This window comes from Argiope bruennichi, chromosome X1 (assembly GCF_947563725.1).
Source record: "Argiope bruennichi chromosome X1, qqArgBrue1.1, whole genome shotgun sequence".
NCBI classification, from domain to species: Eukaryota; Metazoa; Arthropoda; class Arachnida; order Araneae; family Araneidae; genus Argiope; species Argiope bruennichi.
Window position 1 is genome coordinate 34450101 of NC_079162.1, and position 26193 is coordinate 34476293.

At 26.9% G+C, this 26193-nt stretch overlaps 1 protein-coding gene across 1 annotated transcript; it reads right to left on the minus strand.

The window, feature by feature from the left end:
* Positions 1-612: 612 nt before the first annotated feature.
* On the minus strand, positions 613-26193 carry LOC129958241 (chloride intracellular channel exc-4-like). The gene is made up of 5 exons (XM_056070541.1): positions 26012-26193; positions 7952-8053; positions 5671-5874; positions 4806-4980; positions 613-2388 (listed from the first exon to the last, which is right to left on the minus strand). Exons 1-5 carry the CDS (start codon positions 26087-26089, stop codon positions 2171-2173), a joined length of 777 nt encoding a protein of 258 aa, XP_055926516.1. The 5' UTR covers positions 26090-26193; the 3' UTR covers positions 613-2170.

The window sequence follows — 26193 nt, forward strand, 5'->3', positions numbered from 1 at the left end:
CAATAATAAAAAAAAACAATCATAAAATGATGTTACTACAGAATTTACATTTTTCAAGCTAAAGACATACATGGTTATTTTCAATTATGTAAAAAAAAAAAAAAAAAAAATGTTTAATATCTTACTAACGCAGTTATTCAAGTATTAAACTTCACAAACAATGCATAGTTAAAGAATTACCGATAACTATTCGCAAATTTTAATTACACAATTTACTTTGTAGATAAATAGTGCAGCTTTCCGTTGGGACAGAATATAACCTCTTATGGTAAATTAGTATTCACTTAGTTTGCTAAATACTTTTTAATATAACTACATCTCATTAAGTGAATTACACCGAACATTTCAGTTGATAAGGGCTCAAAAAGCATGTATTAAATGTATCACTTCGTATGGTAAAAATGCGAAAATTTGGATATGCAGCAATAATGCAAGGATGGCAAAAACATGGCACAAGTAAAGAAATTATAGGTGTTGATGAAAGGAAAAATATATAAAAATAATAACTAGTGTTTATAAAGTCATACAACTCTTTAGTTCAAAAGTAAATTTACATGATTTTACAAAAAAAAAAAAAAAAAAAAAAAAAAAAAAAAAGCAATAAGACAAAGATTTTCAAAAAATCATATTTTATTGAAATTGCAAAAATTTCGATGGTTTGAAAAGAAGCATCTATCTGAAATTGATGCGCTACAGATAATTGAAAATTTTATTACATAAGTTATCTTCGAGTTATGAATTTTCACAAGAATATCTGGAAATAGCATATTGCAAGTCTAAATTGATTAACAATTCCATACTTATACATTATGCAATAATTATCCATGGCACCTGGAACTGTTAAAGAATACCCTGTTATGGCACACAAATTAAAACCTGTTTGCCACCTGTGCATTATTGTACGAATTATCAAATACAAATGAAAAGGGTGAAAGTTAGCAATGCTTTATTCTTCAAAGTAATAACTTCAAACTATTTGGGAATGGGCAGTTATCAAAGGCACAATAAAATTTTAGCAATTTTTCTAAGAAAAATAAAAATCTTATCATAATAAATTATTCAAAACTGGAAAAAGAAATGCAAAAAGTCACAACTTAATGACACACAACTCATTCAAGTTACTTGCCCATGAATACAATTGCTTGGAATGATCAGGGGAAGACTCGTTTTTTACAGCAATTTAAACATGTTATGAAACATTTATATATTAATCAAAAAGTATAGACCACACAAGGAAGCATTGAATACATCAAAAAATTTGTATGCAACAAATTTAAGCTTACAGCAGGACATGGAACATTATCAACACAACATATCAATTATTAGAAGGCAAGTTAATATATACTAAAAAGAATATACCTAACTATGACGTTAACACACAAAAGTAAATAATCATAGTGGGAAATTGCACCAAAAATCTTTAAATCAAGTTTTATTTTCAGAATATCGAAAACACAAAATGCCACTGTTTATAAGAGTTATATAAAAGTCTAAATGTTCAGATTTCACATCAAAAACATGTATATAATTGTAAACACAATATATATAAATACATGTAAGAGTTTACAAAGTTTAAATGCATAATTACTGTCTTAATATCTGCAACACAAGGCTTCTTTTATTATCTTATACAAATATGCTACACCAAGCTATACGACAAAAAAAATCAATTTTGGTATTGGAAATAGTTTCAAAGATATACCTGTTAATTCTGAAAAATCATCTGTATACACATATACAAAAATATCACAACACTATACATCTTTAATAATATGCACAGTCTTAAGAATTTTAATGACGTTTAAAAATTATATTGTCTAAAAACTACAATTTGACATTTCCTGTGCATGTCCTGTATAAGTAACATAAATGCACAATTCAATTTTTAATGATAGACAGCAATGACTGTACTCAAAATAAACTCTTTATATTTTATGAAAAGTATAAAACGTCTGTGCATTATATACTACAGATGATAATTCTTCGGCCTACATGTGTGTGCAGCCTTATTTTTCTATACTACAGAACAGGATGACTTAAGTCTTAGTGAATTTTACAAATAATAGCACTGAAAATGTAATAGAAGCAATTCTAGGGGAGTCAAGAACTCAGACCGCATATTATAAGTGTGTGCAACTTGATTTTTATACAATAAAAAATAAATTTTGACTTATTCAAGAATACCTTCAGGGATGGAAGTAGTATAAGTTGGTGTCTCTAATTCTTCATGTTTTTTCATTTTTGTGCCTTGCTGCAGTTTATAATGATTGATAATGTCCTGATCAGCTGGACAAGATTGAGTGAAAGCATCAAGTTGATACATTCGAGCCATGTAACACCAAAGGTTGCGTAAATCCTCAGGAATTTCAAAGTCAGCAAAGTACTTTCCTTTAAACAAATCAATAAAACATTTAAAAGACTAATATTATTTAAGTACACATCTATAATATTAAAAAGCAAAGAAGTAAGTTTTTGATTTCTAAAGTAGAGATAAAAACTTAAAACTCCCTCTTAAAGCGCATTAAATTTATTACCTTGGAACTAAATTTAACATCAAAATAATTCAATGTATGACTAGAATAAGAATGAATTTATTTTTAGACATGTGTATAGAGATGCATTTATTTTTGAAGGGGAATTTACGTCTTTTTTTTAGTAAAATCTCTTCTTGGTTTACCTCCTTTATACTATCCATTGCATGGCATGTTTTTAGTGCTTTTACATAGAATTTAAAATCTCTTAACTTACATTTGATTCTTTCTGGATGCTCTAAACTGATCCCATTAACTATTTGAAAACCAATGAATAATATATTAATGACAAAATATGGCATGACCACACTTATATAGATCAAAATGGACCAAGGATTAATTTTTTAATTTACAGAAAAGTCTGAAATTAGAAGAAATGATAAATCGGAAGGGGAGAAAAATGCAGAAAGTTTTCTGTAAGAGCTTGCATCTAATTACTGGGAGCGGGGAGAGAAGTGCAAGTAATAGAAACGGCAATTTAAACAAAACTTAGTTTTTTTTTTGGGGGGGGGGAGCTTTCTTAAATTGATAAGGGGAGATAAATAAATCCATTACAAGGCAATAATAGGATACTTAATTTCAAAAAGAAATAGTATGTGAAAGAGCAGCATATTTAACCACTGGTGGAAATTTAACATCCTGGTAGATTTCCTTTAATTAAAAAAATACCCAATAGAAGAATCAAAGATAAAACATTGCACTGTTTTTCGATATAAGTAGGCAAATTTTCAATGAAACTAGATGGAAGAAAAGAATAATAGCAATAGCATACATCTTCAGATTTAAAGAAGGTTATTTAAGAAGTAAGAAGGTCTGTGGTGGTAGCTTCATAAGCCAGTTAACAGTCTCCGGACAGGAATGATTACTTTTGTCTAGTGGTTATGTTACGCGGCTACGGATCCTAACGTAGCGGGTTCTGTTTTCGGGAATGCAATCTCCACATTGGTGACTTTGACTCTAAACTAAAACACACACACACAAACCGCAACTTTCTTGCAGCTGTCGTGGCGCCATCTACCAGCAACAAAAAAAAGCAACCAACGCAAGTCGCCAAACTCACTTGACGCAGCAAAAAGTCGTCAGACACACTTGCCGCAGCAACCAAAAAAAAGTCGTCATACTCACTTGACGCAACAGCCAACATCACGCCCGGATCACCAATGTGGAGATTGCATTCCCGAGGACAGAACCCGCGACGTTAGGGTCCGTAGCCGCGTAACATAACCACTAGATAAAAGTGATCACCCCTGTAAAGAGGCTATTAACTGGCTATGAAACTACCACCACAGGTTCAAGAAAAAGCAAGAATATTTTGCAACACAGCCAAAGGACAGAAAAAAAAAAAGAATGCTGTCAAATCGTAAGGCAGTTCCTTTGAAAAACCAATGTACAGATTAAAAAGATTAAATCCGAGATAAAATACACTCCTATGCATTTCTTTCAACAGAATCGGGGCAAAAGTTTTAAATTTCCATGCAATATAAAATACAAAGGAACAATCAAGAAATATATCTACAAGAAATGAATATCATTGCAATCTAACAAAAATTGGGAGAGGTGAAGGGGGCAGACAACAAAAGAATCAACCACAAACAAATAAGGTATTTTCAAAATTATGCATCGACATAGAATCAATTGAATTTCATGAGCAATACAATGTTAAACTGATACATTTGCATGTATTAAAGCACTAAAAGAGAGAATACAATTAATGTATTAAATATAAAATGTATTAACTTAAATATTTACACACAAATTTAAGTGCCTTTAAATATCATAATTAAAAAATGGAAAAAGATAAATTAAAATGATTTTCATATTTATAATATAATTTGAAATATAATGCAACACAAAAGAAAACTTTTTCGATACATTAAATAAAATCATTATCTTACAATACCAGTAGAGTATTTAAATAAAGCTTCTTAAATAATGTTTAAAACCAAGAAAAGAATTACACTTTTGATAAATTACAATGTTGGTATAGCTTTCAAACTGAAGATCAGCAAAATTGTTTATAAATAATCATTTGCTTGAAAGAAAAAAAACACAAGAAAATAAACAAAATTGAATAAATAAAAGAATTTTTCAATTTCAGGCAAATTTTTTATTCAGGAACATTGTATTTTTCTCAATTAAAAAAAAATCAAAGTCAAAATAATCATATTCAATTTTAATTTGACAGCATATCAAATATGATGGTATATTAAGAGGGAACAGAACTACAATTAGAATCAACTGTTATCAAACAAATTTCAATGACATTAAGATTACCTGCAATCCTAATATGTTGAAGACGTGGCATCAGCTCACAATCAAAGCAACACATAGTATCTCCAGTCAAAAATCGACCTTGTTTCTTTTCCAAATGGGCATCAATATTTCTTAGTTGATTTAGCAAAGCCCGTTTAGCCTGTTCATCTCTTCTAGTAAGCATTAACTTGAATTTCTGAGAAAATAATACCAACAGGTTATTCACATGTTATTACTATACATGTTTTTTTTTTTTTAGATGACAAAAAAAAATACTGATTTTCAGTTTTAAGACGGTAGCATAGTGAATATAATTTAAAAAAGGCAAAGTAAAGCAAAAAATATAAAATATGTGTGATATTCATTTTTACAAAAACTGAATAAAAGAATCTTTCAATTGAGAATTTTGATGAAATATGAATAATATTCTTTAAATAAAATGAAAAACCTGTAAAGAACATTTACAAAATTGCTTACAGCAATAGCATTTTGTTTTATGGAAATATATTATACCATAAGATAAAAAATGCACATCCCATTACATGGCATTAACATAAAATTGTACACAACATAGAGGACTAAAGAATGTCTGAAGTGATAGCTTGATTTTGTGGGGAGAGGGGGCGCAATTAAAACTGTTACAATACACCTTTAAGTTCCTTCTTTTCAAATTCAAAACAAAAGGTTTTCTACTGTTAAATTAAGATCGCTTATCAACAGAAAATGAAATATTTCATGCTGTTAGATGATTTCTAACAATTTATTACAGTGCTTGAAGCATCTGTAACTGTTGATAAATAAAAATTAAATATCTCTTAGATCAATAAAAAATTATGTAAATCATTAAATATCTAAATATCAAATTATAATACTAAATAAAACTTACACTATATAAGTTTTCTATAACTGTTGCAGTGTCCTTATCCTGCACAAACAGATTATGACCTCCTGGAACATTTTTCATGATATAACGTTCAATTTTTTCATTCTCTAACACATTCTGGCCACGATCAATCAATATTGGGGGAGGTGTTGAATCAAAATTTGAACGAAAATCTGGAGGTGGTTTTAGCATGTCAACTGTTGTCACCTATAAGAAGGACAAAAATGTAAAACAAAAAAATATACAACTTTAAAAAGGAAAACTATATAATCTTAGTTTTAAATTATTCATAATTTTCCTTAAATTATTAATTTAATTATTTGTAAAAATGTCATTGTAATGAAATAATGGTAAAAATAAGCACTATTAATAAAAGCCACTAATTATTAAGTGAATCTATATATTTAAAAAACTTCTGAATACACGGAGGGAATTTCAAGGAGTATGGCAGAATTTAATAACTATTATAGAGCACTCTGGTCTTTGTATAAAGATTAGAATACATTTTTTAAACTGCAGTTATTCTCAAGGTAAATGACACTTTACACAAAAAAGATTTTTAACATTAAAATCAGAAAACAGTGCAAGGAGCAAAAACATCAAGCACACAAGACAAACTGAAAATGCTAAGTTTCACATAACACTATAACCATATATCACAAATCACAACCTATCATCAGTAATGCATTATGTCCTATTCAAATATATTATAAAGTATAAAAAAATTAATAAAAATTAATATATATATAGTTTTATTTTCTTAGAAAGCTTTTATTTATGAATTCTGAATACTTGTTACAGAAAAAAATTAAATTATTAGTTATAAAAATTTTTAATAATCAGATGAAACACATGCAATGCAGTTATAATAAAGCTTAATTTTCAAATTAATTTTCAGCTAAAAAATAAACTAACACCAAAAAATGTGTTCTTAGTTTCTATAGAAAAAGTCGTCAATACTGGTGATGATTTATGAAACAAACAAAACTGAACAGCATATCTAAAAATGAACTTGTACAAATGTCAAGAAATTTTTTTCAACATATTTATGGATGTCATTAATTTTACAATACTTTGATATGATACAAATTTCAATGCAATTAAAAAAATGCAACATTAATACCAAATTGTCATTTTTATGTTCCAATTTTGAAAATGTTGATTTTTTTAGAAGATATCTGGGATTCAGTATAACAAAAACATCACACAGATATAAATGAAAATTGTTACAAAAATTTTAGGACTAAGAAAATGCCAAGTATACTTTCCATCTCAACTTTTTTGGAAATATAAGTTCATTATGCAAGGAATCTTTCGTGTGGGGGATGGGTTAAAATGAAGTCAAACAGCTTATAAAATTTCAAACCTCATACAAAGTATGTTAGCTATGCTTTTAATATCATATATCAAATAACTTGGACAAAATGTTTATATTATACATACAAGAAATTAAATGAATCTAGCACTTGTTTGTTTGAACACACAGTAATATCTTCAGGCAGTTTTAGCACAACAAACTGTAACAGCAAAATGTATCTTGTACCTGATAAAAGGTTTTAAATTCCAATTTAAATATTCCTAAAATTATAGCTTAACATAAATAGAATACAGATATTAAAGAAGTTCTTTAGTTAGCATTTTAATCAGAGTAGCAAACTGAAGATTATTACAGAAAAAAAAGTGCAGCAATATTTCAAATAGGTGCATTTAGGAAGATTTCACTATTTACGCCAATGTTGGATGAACTTCAAATTTATGCCAACAGAAAATGGATTTATATAAATTTACTTCCCAAAAGGCAGCAGTACTTCTACTGAAAAGGCATTTTCTGTCATATATTTAAGAAAAAAGCCTTTTAAAAGTTGACATAGTTAACACATTTTATTCCTTTAAAGTTATTAGCAAAGGACATTTTTTATGTTTTATAAAAAAATAAATAAATTCCAAAATGATATTTAAAAGTACCCAAAGTGTCTTATTTTGTGTGATTTTTTTTTTTTTTTTTTTGTTGTTGTTGTTGTTTGTTTTTTGCAATAATAATTGAAGCCTACTTACAAAATTCATTATTTCTGGTAAATAAATAGGTTAATCTAAGATAAAAATTAAAATCAAATGCAGGCTTTCAGGGGGGGGGGCAAAAATTTCACAATTAAGTCTAAACTGAAAATTTTACTAAAAAATAGATTAAAGAATACAAGAAGAAAACAAAAAGCAGTCATGCACACAGGGACATGAAAAACAAACTGAAGCCAAGTTCCCATTTTACTAAAATAAAAATACAAACCTTAAGAGAAATAGTTTTTAATTCAGCTAGAAGGTACAAGTCCATGAAGTATTCCTGGCAGAACAGACAAGCTCCTTTACGACGACCATCAATGGTAGAAGCCTTGAATGAAACAAGAAAATAAAATTTTACAGAAGTTGCATAAATTAATCCATTACATCTGTTAATTATCTGTTTAAAGCCTTTTCAAACCATCAGCAGTTACATTAATTTAGAATTAATAAAGTGAAAAAAAATTTAGAAATTAAAAAGAGAAAAATACCCATTTTAAAAACTATTTCTTTCTTAGTGAAGATAAAATGCTCTCAAATGTTTAATTCTATTTGCTCAACCTGTAATTTAAATGTTGGTCTATTTTCTGCTAAATCCTGTAGCTTTTATGAGCTAATATAACAATCTATTCCAGATTTTAATTATATCCTGCTATTACTAGGCAGCATATAACTGTTTACTTAGTTTCAAAATATTTGCAAACATTACATTTTAATTGCAAATTTTTTTTTTTTTAAGTAGCAGTCAGAGTTAAATATTATACTCTAGTTTCACAAATTACTTAAACCAAATTTGAATCAATGCCTTCCTTCCCAGCTCCTATATTCTATTCATTATCCAATGAAATTTCACTATATTATAAATTGAAACCTATGAATCTGACCCATTTAAAAAATAACCATACAAAACAAAAGTATTTTTTAATATAGTTTTTTTTTTTTTTTACACTGACAGGTTTTCTAGGATTCAATGTAGGATGACTAGATTAATGCAACACAAGATTTTTTTTTTTTTTAATTAGCAGACTTGACCAAAATTTGAAGAAAAAAATTAAATCTGGAAAAAAAAAAATAGTGCCTTATTTAGGCATTTATTATGACACAGGCTTGATTATTTTTTAAAAGAAAAATTGAACTTTATAAAATAATGAATTGTACCAAATATATAAGAATAGTGAAGTAAAATTAATTGAGCACTAAAAGAATAAATTTATGTAAAAAGTGCTTGAGATAATGAAAATATTATAGAATCAATACATTAAAAAAATAATCAACCTTAAAAATGATAAAACTTCAATTCTGAAAATGCTGAAATCCTTTTTGGGCAGAAATGTGTTATATAGTTTCTAACTGCATGAATTTCTGCTATTTGCTATTTTCCCTCAGGTTGATTCATATAAAAATAGTCATATTACAATAACTGTATTCATATAATAAATACTAAGAACAAGAATTCTTCAGAAACTAACATTCTAAAATTTAAAAGTAAAATGTCTTACACTGTTCTTGTCTAAGATATCTGTTCACTTTCGTGAAGAAAAAAAGCAAATATAAAAATACTTTTTCACACCAATACATGACAACAGTTTAGACAATAATTTGTTAAAAAAATTATATTAACAAAAACAGTTTTGGTAACATTAAAATTTGCACAAATAACTTTAAAATATTGACCTTGTAGATTTTTACTCAATTAGTTTTATTTATACAAATAATTCAAAAGAATTAGTAAATCAGTAATTGGATTTATATTATATAAATAAATTTTAATTAATGAAGCATAACCTGTTAATGGGTATGATGAAATATTTCAATGCAAAAGGAATTGAAAATAAGTAAAATACCGGTTAACATTGTACAATGCATCCAACTCCATTATAAAGAAATAAAATTTTAAACACTAAATGTGGAAGGGTTTTTTTTTTTTTTTTTTTTGTAAGGAGAGCAAATTTAAGATAAAAGCTGTAGATAAAAATAAGGCAAGAACACCAAATTTCAAGATTTCTTCATTATGAATTCTGAAAACGTTTTTTTATTCTCTTCCTTTTTACTACAGTAAAAAACGCAAAAAAGTTGTGCAATGGAAATATCTTATACTCAATGAGAAATTTTGATAATTGCTCTTCCATTCTAAGAAAATGTATAACCATGAACTATAAAAGCATTTGAACATTTACATTAAATTTCAAAACATTTAATTAATTCCTTCTTTTTTTTTTTTTAAAGCAAGTATTTGGATCATCAATTACAGATTAGTTGAGCTTTTTGTTTAAAAATATATACAAGAAAGATTTTTTTTAAAAAACTAATAAGGAATAGGAGGGAGGAATGAAAATTTTTAAATGTGAGCTATTATTTATAAATTAATTACTTTTAAACAGTACAAACTTTTGATAAAATATGTAATACTAATCAAATACTTCAATTTAACAAGATCAATAATAAAGATATGTGACAAATAGTTAAACTATTAAAAAAATAATTTGCTTATTAGTACATAAAAAGCAATTACCTTAAGATGTATATATTTTAAGAAACCAATACCACAGGCAATGAATTTTTTTTCCCAATCATTCTAAGTTTATTATTTAGTTACAATCTATAGAATCATCTATTTCTCATGTACTGCAAAAGTCTGCAACACGAAAAAAAATCAACAGCTCTAGTAATAATTCTGAAAGTACTGGGTTTCAATAGATTTAAAAGCACTCCTCAGTGTTTTTTACTAAACGTTATTTTGCATATTCACATAGCACTGTTGTCAAGATGATCCTAAGTTACTAAACAGATCAAAACATGTAGAAATATAAACATTTCTTTTTCTATCCTTCATACAAGTTTAAAATAATTTCTATGCAAACACAGAATAAATTTTACTTCTCTAAACTTAGGAAATTTACAAAGAACATCAAGAGTAATTGAATTCTTTGACAATACTGCAAAATTTTAAAAGGTAGTAAGCATAATTTAGTAAACAGTCATTAGCTTAGCCACCAATTATTTTACTACACATATATTTGCCAAGAATTGTATTTTAAAATAAGTAAACATCCTTTCTAGTTTTAGAACATAAAAATGTGCATAACAAATGTTTTTATCGGTGTAAAAAGAATATAAAAACTCAGGGTTTAATCCATCTTGTACAAAAGGTATAAAATAGGACAGTGAATAAAATTCCACAACTATATAGGTATATCATTCCTAAAACATATGAATCGCATCTTTCATCAGAAAAAAGTTTGAATTGAGAATACACAAATAAGATCATATGAATAATTTAATTGCACTAAAATCTCATATATATAATGGTGCGAACAGGTTTAGACCTATAAATACAATTTTTAAATAAAATATGTAAATGAGCATTGTATACAACAAACCTACTATTAAACTTTTATGACTATAAAACATTCAATTAGAAAAAAATCTACCATTTGGTTGTTTATATTCAAAATATTTCACAATTGTAAAAGACAACAATAAATAAAAAAATTCACCATGAGTTTAGTACAGATGGAATCATACCAGGAGTAACAAAGAAACCAAAATTTTTTAAAAATCAACTTTAATATATTCCCTAAAAGTTTTTAGAAGACAAAAACCATATACTTAACATTTTTTTTATAACAAAGTAAAATGCCTTTCAATAACAGAATAAGATAGTATATATTTAAATGAGTTCTAACACTAGGCTGTCAGTGATTCTGGGCAAATGAATGCAACTAATTAAACTGCTCTCCTAAATAATTAAAAAGTGATATGTCAAGGTTTTGATGATTTGAATAACAGAAACTCAGAAGATAAAGATTTCAGAAACTTGTAAGTCAGAGGTTCAGATGTTGGAATGGTATTAACAAGGGCCAACCAGAAAATTAATAAACTTTTATTTATGTTTAAATAAACTTAATCACTTTATCAAAGAATGCTTTTTGATAAAATGAATTGAATTTTGTCTTCCATAAGGATTGACCACAAAGTGGATGCATTTTGGACAGTTAACTTTGAACAAATTTTTCACTTCAAACTGACTATTCGGAACACAGAAATCTAACATAAAAATTGATACTGAAAAGGAAAAAAATTTGAAAAATTTTAAAACTGTTTTACATGTGTGCAGTCTGTACATGCAATACTAACACTAATATTTTCTCAACATGATTTATATTTTTCTATAAGCACTTCAAGAAATATATAATATTAAAAACCCTTTATTCAAAAACTACCAGGATACACACCTATTGTATATATACCAATATAATGACGGATATTCTAGTTAGAAAATTAAATTAGTGTCCCAACTCCAAACAGTATCACATAAGTGAATTTTATGTGCTCAAAAATATTTACAATAAGTGACCTTCAAGATTGTTCATATTCAAAAGTAAAATAATTTAGAAAGATTAATTCAAAGCATTGTGTTAAAATTTAAAAATAAATGCTAGATTAAATATCCTATTTATCAAATAATAATTTTAGGCTTTATCTTTTTACCTACATATAACTAAAGAATGCAAAATAAAAATAATCGCTATTTGATGGGCAAAGTCCGATAAGGCATATTGGAGCCGCCCGGCACTGGCTCCTGGCCTTCTGAAAGAATTATACATATAAACTTGCAAATTTCAACTTCTCATATACTGTTTTAAATTAATTTTGTACATTTTAATTTGCAATAACTATTTTCATCAATAATAAATTTGTCTTATACTTGCTCTTTTGCTTTAATTGCTTAATTGATTAGTTTAATATTTGTAAATAATTAATACAGTTTGAAATCGGTAATATTACAGAAATAACTTATTTTATAAAAGGAATGCTTTTTAGAAGCAAAAATACTTTGAATATAATTGTCAAATATTATACACAGTGAATTATTAAGATACAAATGAAAATTTGTTACAAAATACCAAAACACAATGAAGTAAGAATGATAAAAACAAGAACAGTAAGAGTTCCAAGTCTTCGGATCAGTGCAATTAAAGTATCCTTTCCTTTTCTCTCTCTTCTTTAAAGGTCTAATATTATAAATCATTTTACTTCTCCTTTTTTAATCAATTAAAGGTTTTAGAGGCATAAAATTATGTACAAAAGGAACGTGTTTGGGAAAAATCTATTAAAGTGCTTTAAATAGAAGATTGGAAGCAAATTCAGATTATTCTAAAATTTGTTCAAGTTAACAAAGAATAAGTAAAACTGAATTTTTTTCCCTCAACTAATCATGATAATAGAAGATATTTTTACATACCTAAAAAATTTCTTTTTAAAATAGCTCAAAGAACTATTTGAATAGAATGTGATAAATGAAATTGAGTTCTGTTGTACAAGGATATAAATTTTAAATTTTCAGGCCATGCAATTAATAAATAACATGATACTCAAATATATTTAGAAAAATTACAATTATTTATTTAGAATCAATATTTTGTATAAATTTCAGATTACTTTTCAGTATTTGAAATACTCTGTTGAAAGTGACACAAAATTAAAATTATACAAAACTATTACACAATGCTTTAGAAGAAAACTATTACTACAAGCGTTTTAGATTTAAAATATAATTCAGCAATAATTTTTTTTACCAGTGTTTTTTTTTCCCCCTCCTTTCTAGAAAATTAATTATTTGTTATGTCAATGCTACTTAATTGTTCTTGTTCTACATACTGTAGTACCATGTTATTTAATCCATCTTCTGACATACTTTAGCAATAATTGTTGACTTTTTCAAAACAAAGATAATTCTCCCTATAATGAACAGTTAACTCTGCTGGTGAGTTCATTATATGAAGAGTATACAAAATTTCTAAAATTATTTCAACATTAGGAAATATTGAGGAGGCACTTTTGAGGCTTTATACATTTCAATCTGGATACTAAATTTTTCTCTATCATCTTTCACAAACAATAAGAATGTTCTAATTCATCATCAAATACTCTAACATCTACATCGCCTTGATAAATATATAATAATTTATCAAGAAAAGTGTGTTTTTTTCTTCTAGATATATTAAATAAAAAAAATATTTGGAATATTTTTAAATTATGTTTATATTTTTATTCTTCTAGAAGTTTCTACAATTAAGCTGTCACAAGTAATATTAAAAGTATTAAATAAATTTTTCATAAGAAAATTTTTTATATTTTTTTTTTTTTTTTTTTTTTTTGTACACATCTTAAATACATATGATTCTTGAAAGTAGTCTTGTCAACGAATTAGCTTAATTTTCTACATCTTCAAAATACCTAATAAAAGTATTTAAAATTTTAATAAATAACTTCCTGAAAAAATGTGCTTTTAATAGATTGTAGTAATTGTATTGTTGTATTTATTCTCTGCAAATTGGTATTCTCTAAATTACTATCATGAATACTGCTTTAAACTTAAAACATTTTCTTAAATAATTCTACAGCTTCAGTATTTTTTAATAAATATATTGCATCATAATTTTTTAATGGTAAATGACTATTTGCAGCTCTAGATTATTTACATGTCAGTAATGAGTAAATGCAAAAAGAAAAAAAAAGATAAACATAAAATACTGAACTGTTATATTACAGATCTCTGCCATAAAGTTGCAGATTAAATTTAAAGAAAGAGCAGCAAAAGGACTAAAAATCACATTTGGATGTGCTCTTTAATTTGAGCTTGCATTCCCGAGTACTACCCTGCCATGTTAGATGCATTGTCATAACTTTGTCCTCTACAATATTTAATACTTAAGCCTACTTCTTTTAAAAATTGAAATATTTTATCTAACAAATGTGGTGGTATCTTGCATAGGCACAAAACCACAGCACTATTCTTTAATTTTACCATTCAGCAAAACATCTCACTGTAACAATTTATCTACATGAGAAATATTGGACATTGAATCAAGAATATGGCTACAATAATTTCAATTTCTTCTACAATATTTGCTTTTTTATTCAAAAATGCAGTGAAAATTATACAGGGTCCCCATGTTTATTGAAGAAAAGAATTGAAAGACCATGAAATTACATATTTCAGACATAACAATATAAATTAAAAATTTACATCAACTATTTGTACTGTTAACGTTCAAAAACGACACTCTCTCTCTTGCTAACAACTTTTAGTTGCTTCAGAAAAAAGTACTAAGAACACGTTATGCTTATCTTGCTACTAATAAACCAAAACTTACAACTTAAAGTGTGTTTAAAGATCACAACACAAGCATCCTAGCTGTTAGCCACCACACAATTACTACAACATGCTATTTTCACATAAACTGCTATTGGGAGTTCATTTCTCAAACATATTCACACTTTAGTTGAAACAAAATTTATTAAAAATGAGATTAATCCCAGAAAAATCTTACTTTTAACCATCGCTTGGCAGAATGAAAAGAAAAATACAAGTGACAGATACAAATTTATTTATATATATATACCTTTTGAATTATTATATTTTAAATCAGTTATTTAACATGCAATTTGTTTTTTTTTTCGAATTTATTATTTTTGTATTATAATCTTTGCTTTTATATATTTTTTACATACTTAGAGTAGGAATTTTTTTGCAAAAAATCTAACCTCTTTCAGTGATATAGCAAGGGTAAGTACTGCACAGAGCAATTTGTTTACGATATTGATGATCTTTCCAGTATGATCTTTTTTGCCCCCAAGTCATCAACAAGTGAATATCTAAGTGCAAACAACATCCAGATCATGGTATAAATTCTTTGTTTCTTCCACATATTTTTCTTTAAAAAATATTCCATTTCATCTCTTTGACAGCTAATTTGACCAGCATCCAAGACATCTATATCCGCTTACCCACCAGTCGCTACATCACTGAGCACTTTTGTGATTTAAAATCTTACTCCATAACATATTTTCAATTTGTCTAAACCCAATACCTTGCAACATATAGTAGTGGCCAAAATTGTGGAAATCTTTCAGAAAAGGTACATTTTGGAGATTTAACAGATCATACTAGCAATAGCATTTGCAATAGTATCATAAGGCCATGTAACATTTTGAGGTAATTTAACCAAGAATGCAATTCATTAAATTATATTCACTTAGTGTTTTTTTTTTTAAAGTTATAGTGAAAAAAAACAGAAGAAAGTAGCATACCTTGCTTCAATTGGCAGCTTTTCTTCATATGAATTTAGTCATGAATGTTTTTTTTAGATAACAAATAAGGTGATATGTTGATTTTAGTAAGATTCAAGAATTGAAGCCATGTTTTGAAGCCGAGATGAGGTTTGTTTTCTATTTTATGACTGCTATCAAGTTGTGACTTTATATTTTTTCCTTTTTATGAGTTATCAAAATGTAAACAATAAAAGAAATGGCACAAACAGTTGACTGTCACCAAAAAATCAATGCAAAGTTTTACTATTGCATGAATATAGCATAAATTATAAGAAAATTGGTGAATATCTAACTAAAGGAATTCTAAATTTTTGAAGGAATATAAGATCACTCAGTCCTACAAAACTGGAATGGTGCACAAAAACAGGAGATTATAGAATGATTAAAAGATTGTCTCTATAATAACAGAAAATCGCATGGGGGCAGGCAAAACTGAAATACTACAATGTAATGTAAAGTTAAGTATGAGGATTGCAGGAATGCGATCTAAATGTAAAAATTCTACTAAGAAAACAATTTTTAAATTCAAAAAAAGGTCGGAAAGATTAATCTGGGTAAGTATCTATGCTAACAGAACAGCAAAACATTGTGCAAGTAGGATTGATAAGATCACATTTTGCTAGCTATGGCATAAAATATGTAAGATGTTTTCACTGATTACTGATTGCATTGCAGCTACTATTGAAACACTAATTAATGTTATGATCTGGAGATGTATGACAGAACAAGTATGAGTAGAATTTATGTAATTAATGGGAACATAAAGGCCTAAATATACATAAATAAAATACTTGTTCTGAAACAGCTGTCGTCTACATGCAATCATTTTACAGCAAGGTTCCCATTCTTAATGTAGGAAAAAAAAACTTTTAAGAACTTTCAATGATCTTTTTTAGAAAATTCAAGGATTATAAAATTGCATACTTTATAGATATAGAAATGTAAATAATAAATTTAAATAAAATATTTTTACAATTAATTTTCAAGTACATGATAAATTTCTTGCTTGCATTATTTCTAAATGCTTAAAGAGCATTAAGCAGATTTGCTACACTCATCTTCAGTTAATAAGAAAAGAGGGTTTTGAAATAAAATTTGCAAGCTCCTTCATCACTAACCACCACACAGCATGATGATGCTAATTTTGTACAAATAACTGAAAGGTGATGAATTCACAACCACATTTACAACTTAGTTGAAACAAAATTCATTAAAATTGTCAATTTCATAAAAATCTCTTAAGCATTACTTTTGGACAATGATCGGCAGAATGAAAAGGAAAATGTAAGAGACAAATACAAATTAAGAAATCTTTATTCACATTTAAACAAATGACCTAGATACAGAGTACCATTAAAATATTTTAAATTTACATTTTAAATTATACTGTTAAAATTTCAGTTTTTAAATTTATTTGATTCTGCTATGCACTGAAAATCTCTACTATTTTTTGCCTTTTCAAGTAGTTTGTTTGAAGAGTTCTACAGTTTAAAAATCATATCTTCAATTTTTACCCTTTGATTTTAAATCAATTAGATATTTGTAATGTATTTCTTTCTCTTATGCTTTCCACCATTTTGAAATAGAAATCTTTGCTTGTCCATTTTCGACATATTTAGAGTAAGCATTTTTCTGAGCAAACAAATTTTTTGAAAATTTTCTACTCCATAGCATCCTCCCCCCCATCAAGTAAGGCAAAAACAAATGTTCTACAATATATTTCTTCTTTAAGTTTTTCAACTTCAATATTTTAATGAAGATAAATCCCTTTTAACTATTGTTTGGACATAGCATTGCATCATCAGAATCTTAATTACTTCCCACAATTTCAGGTATGAATTTTGACCTTTCCAATATTTTGATTAAAAGTCAATTCGATTTTTGGATATTACAAACTCCTCAGATTCAACAAAATTGCAAGCCATATTGCTCAAAAAACTGTTCTGTTACATAAAAATGAAACCATTGTATTTCTTGGAGGCACAATACAAGAATGGCTTTCATCTTGTTATAGCAGGGCTTGTTTTGCTATTCTCTTCAAATCAGAGCACTGTACTTCTGGCAAGTATATAATTAAGAAGGAAATTTTCCAAAACTTTACGAATGAAAATAATACTAGATCCTAATATTCATGTTTCAATTCCAATGGCTGTTTTCAGAAATTCTTCTTACTAATAAGACTTCTTAGTATTTTGTCTCCAAAGAATCCAGTATTATTATTATTATTGATATTGCATACAAATATTTATTTGAAAAACAAAGAAATTATCTTTACAGTTTTTAGGCTCTCAATTTTCATGACGCTGAAAGTTTTCAAACAATCAGTGACCATCTTTTTCATATTCTGTTCCAGAAATGGGCAGCCTAAATAGAAGAATGTACAAAATGATTGTATAATTTTTATCAATGAAGAGAAAAACCTCTGCCTGACATATAGGATCTTTAATATATTTGCACTTTGGTATTATAAATTATCTTTTCTGACAAATAATACAAACTGTTTTCATTTCAACTGCTCATTCAACAGAATTTGCAACATATATTACAGTAACAGCATTTGTTAAAACACCTAGTTTTCCAAAAATTCCAAGGACATTTCCCCATTTTCTAAAAATCTGAAGTATAACCTTTTCTTGATAGTGAACTCTTGAATAAATAATACACATAAGATTTTAAAAAGGGCAGGGGGGGGGAGGTCAAAATCCTATGCATGCTACAACTATTCACATGTACTAATAAAGTTAAAAACTCTTTTTGATCATTTCATCATTCAATAAATTAAAAATTTCTAGTTTCTTGAGGGATTATCTATTCAGATAGACAAAATCTTTCACAAATCCTATTTTTCCATAGAACATGAAAGTCTCCCAAAATATTATTGGCTGTTGAATGGTCCATTAAAGCTGAAGTCGTATATTTAGTTTCAACCTTCCTTTGTCTTCCATTCCAAAACAGAAAACAAATTCTTTTGCCTGGTTCTAAAGACTGGTTAAATATCAATCAAGCATTAGACTAATACTAATATACGTAGTATCTTTAAATCTAAATTAAATCCTAATTACAATATTTTCTAAATTTTTTTCTTAATTTAACCCATATTAACTTCATTCTAAAATAGTCTCTTATTTCCTGATCTAATCCCACCTTTTTTTTTTAATTAATGCTACAGGAGCTCTGTAGAACTGCTGAAATCAACAAGATCTCATACTTCAAGTGAAGGGATAAAAATCCATCATGTTTGCAAATTCTTTTAAAAGATACCTAAATTCCCTTGCCGAAATCGACATGTGTCAGCGAAATCCCTATCAGAATCTCATGGTATAAAGTCACTGGGGTAAAATATTTTGTACTTTTTTCGCTCTTTTTGCATTTGTATCGCGATGTGAATTGACGTCAGTTTCATTGCCACTTCTTTCTTGTACATAAATTATGCCTCCCAGGATGGAATAAATCTGAAGTTTTAAAATTTCAAAGAATCTTCTCTCTTTGGCCATGAATCAGCTTAAAAAATATGTGTTTTACATTATATAATGCATCCTTACAAGAGCTATATGAATAAAAACTCTCTACAATTCATAGGCCACTTCAGCTTTGCATTTATGCACTGTGAAGACACAAAAAGGATGCAATAACATCACCAACTGCTGGATCTATTTAAAATTCCTTCCTTGTACAGTTATTGCATTCCTTTTTCTTTCCTTCAAACTACACAGAAAGAAAAGATTGGAAACTGAAAATTCCTATTAAATAACCATCTTCTTAGTAGAAATCGAGGCAAAACCAGCAGTTCAGTCAAATTCTTATGATGCATCAAAATGCAATAAAGTAATCTAATTGAATTGCAAATGCGAGATTGACCACATGAAAAATGCATGGGCGTCCAAAGCCCTAAACACTACTCCACCTCTGATATGCTTATATAAGCTATGTATAGCCACATCTCAGTGTTTAGTTATAAAAAAATGGGGCAGTCAAATTTCTATGATACATCAAAATGCAAAAAAGGTAATCTAATTAAATTGCAAATGTGGGATCGAACATGTGAAAAATTTATGTGTGTCCCAAGCCATCTCTGATGTGTTTATGCAGATAGGTCATGTATCGCCACATCTCAATATTTAATTATAAAAAAATGGGTGGCAGGGGTTTGTGTGTAAAAGCACGCATTTTCAGGAAAGATACTAATATAGATAAACTTAAAAAGTGATACCTTATCTAAATAAAACATTTGATCCAAATCGTTCCAGTCATTTCCAAGATAAATTTATATTAAGATAGCTTAATTATATAAGGATTAAACTTTTAAAATAATTCATTTAAATATTTTAAATTTGGAAAAGTATTTTTTTTTATTTTCCTTCTTTTCCAATTTGACTGGAATTCTTGAAATTCCATTTGAAGATGTGTTAAACAGAAAGAAATTTTTAATAAAAATTTTAAATTGATACTTGCATTACTTTTTGAAAAATTCATCTTTATTGACAAAAATGGTCGTTGAAAAATGACTACAAGTACTTTTCTATCTGTCCAAATTAGTACACTGAAATAGAATTTCTACTCAAAAAATGTTGCACTACAATTTTAGATAATATAATAATTGTTAGAAAAATTGAAATTAAAATTTTAAAAAACTTATTGGCAACTGGTTTTTGAATAATGTTAAATAGTAGTGTTCCTGAATGTAACAGCTATGCTGACTAAATAATTCAGACAAAATTTAATTTGAAATTTAATTTTTACCGCCTTTTTTCTGGAAAATTCATTATAATGCCATCTCAAATCATAGAGCAATATGTTTAGGAAAGGATTTTTTTTTAGGGGAGATCACAAATCGAATTGCAATCAGCTGCAATTTTCCGAATGGCTTTCAAGGATTCTTCAGAACCATGAAAACCCAGTTATATTTCCCGATTTCTTTCCAAGTACATTATTTATCCAAAGAAATATAATTCATAGATGTAGTGCTTTATTTTCACTGAAATTATTTTTGTTAAATTTATAATCTGACAGCACAATCATTGCCAAGCAAAAATAATTTTTTTACTCAGACATTGCAATAATTATTCAGAATAAAGAGAAGATTTAAAGAAATTTTTCAGAAAATGGAGATTTTACTTCAAATTTAAATGAAGGCAGTAAAATTATTGGGTTGCAATTTGATAAAATGGTGGATATAGTAATAAATTTGTATGCATAAATATATTTAGAATTTACAGCTAATCTGTTCATTTTTCCCCTATTCTTTTTTAGAGTTCAGTAATCATTTAGAAAATTCAGAATAGAAATTCTATGAAATATTCTCAATCAAATATTATCCAAATCAACAATACATTAAATAAAATCTATCTTACTGCTTCTATTCCACAGTGGAAGAAGAATTTATTTGCAAATGATTATGTAAAATAAAACACTTATGAATTTAGACCTAAAATGAATGAGACCTAGGAGAATTGAAGATGTATTCAATGTATATCAAACAGCCAATTTCCTATTTGTAGCTTCTTCATCTAACCCCTAAATTTTTCTTTAAAAAATTGAAATGATCTAATGAAATGCTGGAGAAATTAATACCAATGAAAAAAAAATCAAATCAATAAATAATTTCAAAAGCAGAAATTATTTATTATTTATTGACTTAACTCAGAACGTTTATCATATATATATAAAAAAAAATATTATTAAATTAACTATATTTTTTATGCCAAAAGGCTAATTAGAATTGATATAGAAAGGAATAACTTTTGAATAAAATTATTTCCATCAATCATCAATCTTTGGTGTTTATAGCTGCATTTTTTCTTTTTTGCTAGAATTGGCACTACTGTTATTAAGGAGGTTCTGTTTTCCTTCAAAAGAGTTAATATCTCCCAATTTGGATATTTCTGCTTCCAATAATGTAAAATTGCTTAAATTAGGATAACAATTTTTTTCTATATCAGTGAAGAATTCTAAATGCAATAAGTTCCAAATGGCAACTAAATAGTAAAGTGAAACTATAAACAGTTTTTAACTAATTAAAATATAAAGAAAAAACCATTTTAAGTTATAATTCAAGCAGAAAGAGATTGTTTTTTTGTTCCAAAATGTAACAAATTATTAGCACAATGGCATGAATCAACCAGATATTCAAAAAGACATAGTATAGGAATTAAATAATGAAAAAAAAATATTAAAGTCAAATCCTCCCATTTAAGAGGAAGAAAATGATGTTTTAATATCTTTCAATGATGGTTTCAATGTTTGCGAAATTTTTTCTTAACTTCTTTTATTTACCATTTCAAAAGTACAGTCTTAATGTTACTTAATATCTTTCTATCATTAATCCATCTATTATAAAGTACTTATTATTAATCTATCATTATTATTAGAACTGAAGAACAAATCCAATTTTTACAGGATAAGTCCTGTTCTAATCGATCAGTGAATGGCAAATAGGCTACAGAAATAATCACAATGACAGCAACTATATACTGCATATGGATACCTATGATACTTGAAAAATGACCATTTTCCATAACATTCTGCATTTTTCCTACCCCCCCCCCCCAAAAAAAAATAAAAGAACTGTGCCAAACCAAATTTATGGCTCTAAGTAAATACTAGTGTAAAGCATGCAATACCCAACTACTATCAATGTAAGTCATGCCATTAATTACTTTTCCTGTATTTTGCTGAGATTAGCTAGCATTAGCCAGCATAAGTTAGTTAAAATCAGTAGTGTAAAGTTGGCTTTAAACAAAAAAGACTAATACAATATTAAAAAATGCTTTATTTCAGTCCAAGGGTCTGTAGCACTTCTAGCCTTTACTCCACACCTCAGTGGGGGGGGGGGGGAGAATATTTTTGAGGTGAAAATAAGGTCATAAGTAGAAAAACTGATATAATAGATACTAAAACAAAAATTAGTAATAACATAAGAAGGGGTAGACTTAAAAAAAAACTTTCTACAAAAAAAATCACTTTTCCAATATCCTATTTAACAAAATATTTTGCATTTCAATGATGAAACATTTTTCTTTAGTAAAATTTGAATGAATCCTGTTAAATAACAAAATATACCATGATATTTCAGTTTTCATTAGTTTTGTTTCATGTATCCTATGGATAAATTATTATTTTTACTTCTTGACATGGTATTGAACCAGTTTCGACTTCTGAAAATGCTTTCTAAATTGTCATAAACATATATACATTACATAAATATTATATAAATATAATAAATAATGAATTATAAAGATAATAATTAAACAATTATTATACAAATATAATCTGTCATTGAATAAACTCATAACACCAAATGTTGTACTTTTTCCATGATGAATATACTGATCAAAAACGATTAACTGGTTAAATTATCTTCTTGATAAGTGCTGTAATTTAAATATAACTTTAAAACTTTACTTTAGTCATTATAACATTAACTTATAAAAGTTTAGCATACATTTCCTAATTAATTACCTTTCTATCATTTACATAATCAATTTGACATACTTCATATCAAACAGTTTTTCCTTTAATTATGCTAAATATTTAGCAGATTAATTTGGATTTTTCCCCTTTTAGTTTTATCAAAATTTCATATGTATTTAATAAAATATTTTGTTAAAAATTTTCATTCTAGTCATCAGAAACTTTACCTTAGCTTTCATTAAATTTCCAAGTAAATAATACCTAATATTTTATTTTATAGTAATTTTTTATAATAAAAAGGATCCCTTTTTTAGTTCTTACTTTTGGAAATTTTTTCATTTCATAACAGCTAACTTATGCTGCTAATTATATGCTTCTAATGGCTATATAAGTCAGTATTCAATTATTAGTCAATTCAATATAATCGATCCCTTTTTAAAGATTTTTGACTATATTAAAAAAATAACCTAATTTTTTCCTTTCAATAATTTAACCCTCACACATTACCATGAATAATGAAAAATAAGGCAAAAGTACTTAACTTCTATATCTCTAGTCTTATTCTGTTATCCACAAAATAATATATACAGATAATCGAGTACAGAGTGTAATTTAATGAAAATTCAAATTTTCAACAGCAGCAAATAGAAATACTAACACTAAAAATTAACAACACAAATTATAGATTAAAACACTAAAATAACTATAAATAAATGTTTATAAAGAAGGCATATGTATGTGTGTGTTTTATAGGGAATCGAAATAGAAAGATAGATATATGAAAAGAAGATTAGAAATAAAATTGGGAGAGAATTTTCCTTCAAAAAAAAAATCTTTATTACTGATTTAAATACTATATTAAGTAACAAAATGCAATAGAATTTATTCTAGGAAAGTAAAATAATAAAAATCAAGATCCTAGATATCAAAATATGGTATAAGAGTTTAAATGAAAATTTTATGATTTGTATAAGAATACAAGAAAAGAAAATTAACTTGCAACATTCAGACCAGAAAACTATTTGATATTAAAAAGTATAATTTCTGTCAATGATTGAAAAATGTTATTAATCTTATGAAGAGAAACTTATTATCAAACTTTAATATTTTTCTTTGGAGATCAAACTATAAAATCTAATAGCAAGTTTATAAAACAAAAACAAAATTAATCCAATTGATAATTTCCTTCTACACAAAAATTTAAAAATTACTATATGAAGTACAATACCATATTCTTCCTGCAGGATTTTTCAAGCTATAATACATGCACCATTCATGGTACATTATATTTTTGATGGTACAATTTGTACACAAAAGATTTAATGGAATATACAATGGTATCCTTTTGCCATTTTTAACTTTCCATTTAACAAATATAATTAAATTATATAAAATGTTTTATTCCTCGATTAAAAACTTAGAATCACGATAAAGTAATTTTCCAACAAAAAAAAAATCTATGCATGATGTAACATTTATGTAATGCATATTTTATCATGTTTGAAAACTCTAGCCTTTTTAAGATATCAAAATATATAAACTACAATACACAAGTCTCTATATATTAACTCTAATAGAATTTTCCACATCAAATTAATTTAAAGAAATCTTGAACTATGACTCGCATGCCAAATTTTCATTAAATAATATCAGCATAATAAATAAATGCTGTATTAACATGCTTCATACACTAGCAAAGTTGGGAAGTTTAACCTCACAAAAGTCATATTTAAACATATGGAACTCAACTTGGAAAAAATAAATTTAAGCAATTCTTGAAAATAAATTGAAATTATTGTAACCAACAATATATTGAAAAAAAAATTATTAGCAGATAAATCTTATAAAATCACATACATTAATTTAAAAACAAATTTCTGAACATGCATTTAACTTGACTTCCTACAATGATAGGTGATTGTTAACTGATAAAAGAAAATTGAAAACATTAAAATGGAATTTTCAAAGCTTACAAGTTTGACAAATGATAAAAATAGGTTGCACATGTACACAGATTTCTGAATGGCACAAAAGGAATCGTACTTGATTTTTTAATGAAACAAATGATAACCCCCCCCCACTTTAGGTTGCTTACTGCCACTTTACATATTATATTATATATATATATAATCATTATAACCAAATATGCAATTTATTACTGAATACATACCGACAAATATTATTTATAATACTAATCGAAAATTTTTCACGGGAACTTTGTAGAATCTGAAACCAAATATCAGGATAAAAATTAATTAATAAGCAAGATAACTGACTATAAAACGCATGGAAGGCTAGCACATATTTTCTTCAGAAGTTAAAAACAGATACTGTCATCTAGCAACATAAATTTCTAAAAAAGTACGAAAATAACCCCCAAATGTGAGGAAGAAATTCAATATTTATCTAAAATTACAGCTCAAATATAAAACCCAAAAGTTTAATAAACAGAGATCTCAATTCTTCTAATACCTCCGACAGCTGACAGATTATCAAAAACTTCCAATTTTTGTAACACATTGCAACTGAACAATGAAATCATGCTGCGTATGTAATAATATAAGAACTTCAAAATAACGTATTCAACAAAACAATTTAGTTCAAAATAACCCTTTATACACTTGAAAATGAACAGAAACACGTGGGAGTGGCAACAAAAAAATTAAAATGAGTAAGAATTTCGACTTTCATTTACTATGACCTACATTCTTATCGCTTTCCGTTAAAACAGAAGGCACCGTTATATACATATGAGACTTACCTTAATAATCAGTTCGATTTCTGGAACTTCCAGAGTGTCACTGTTTTGTTCATTAATATCTTCAGCCATCTCAATCATGTAATTTTTTTCACAACACTAAAAAAAAAACTTTATTTCAATACTTAACTAAACAGTCTGAACAGCTCACTCCTCCCGAGAAAATCTTCTGTTTAACATACAGC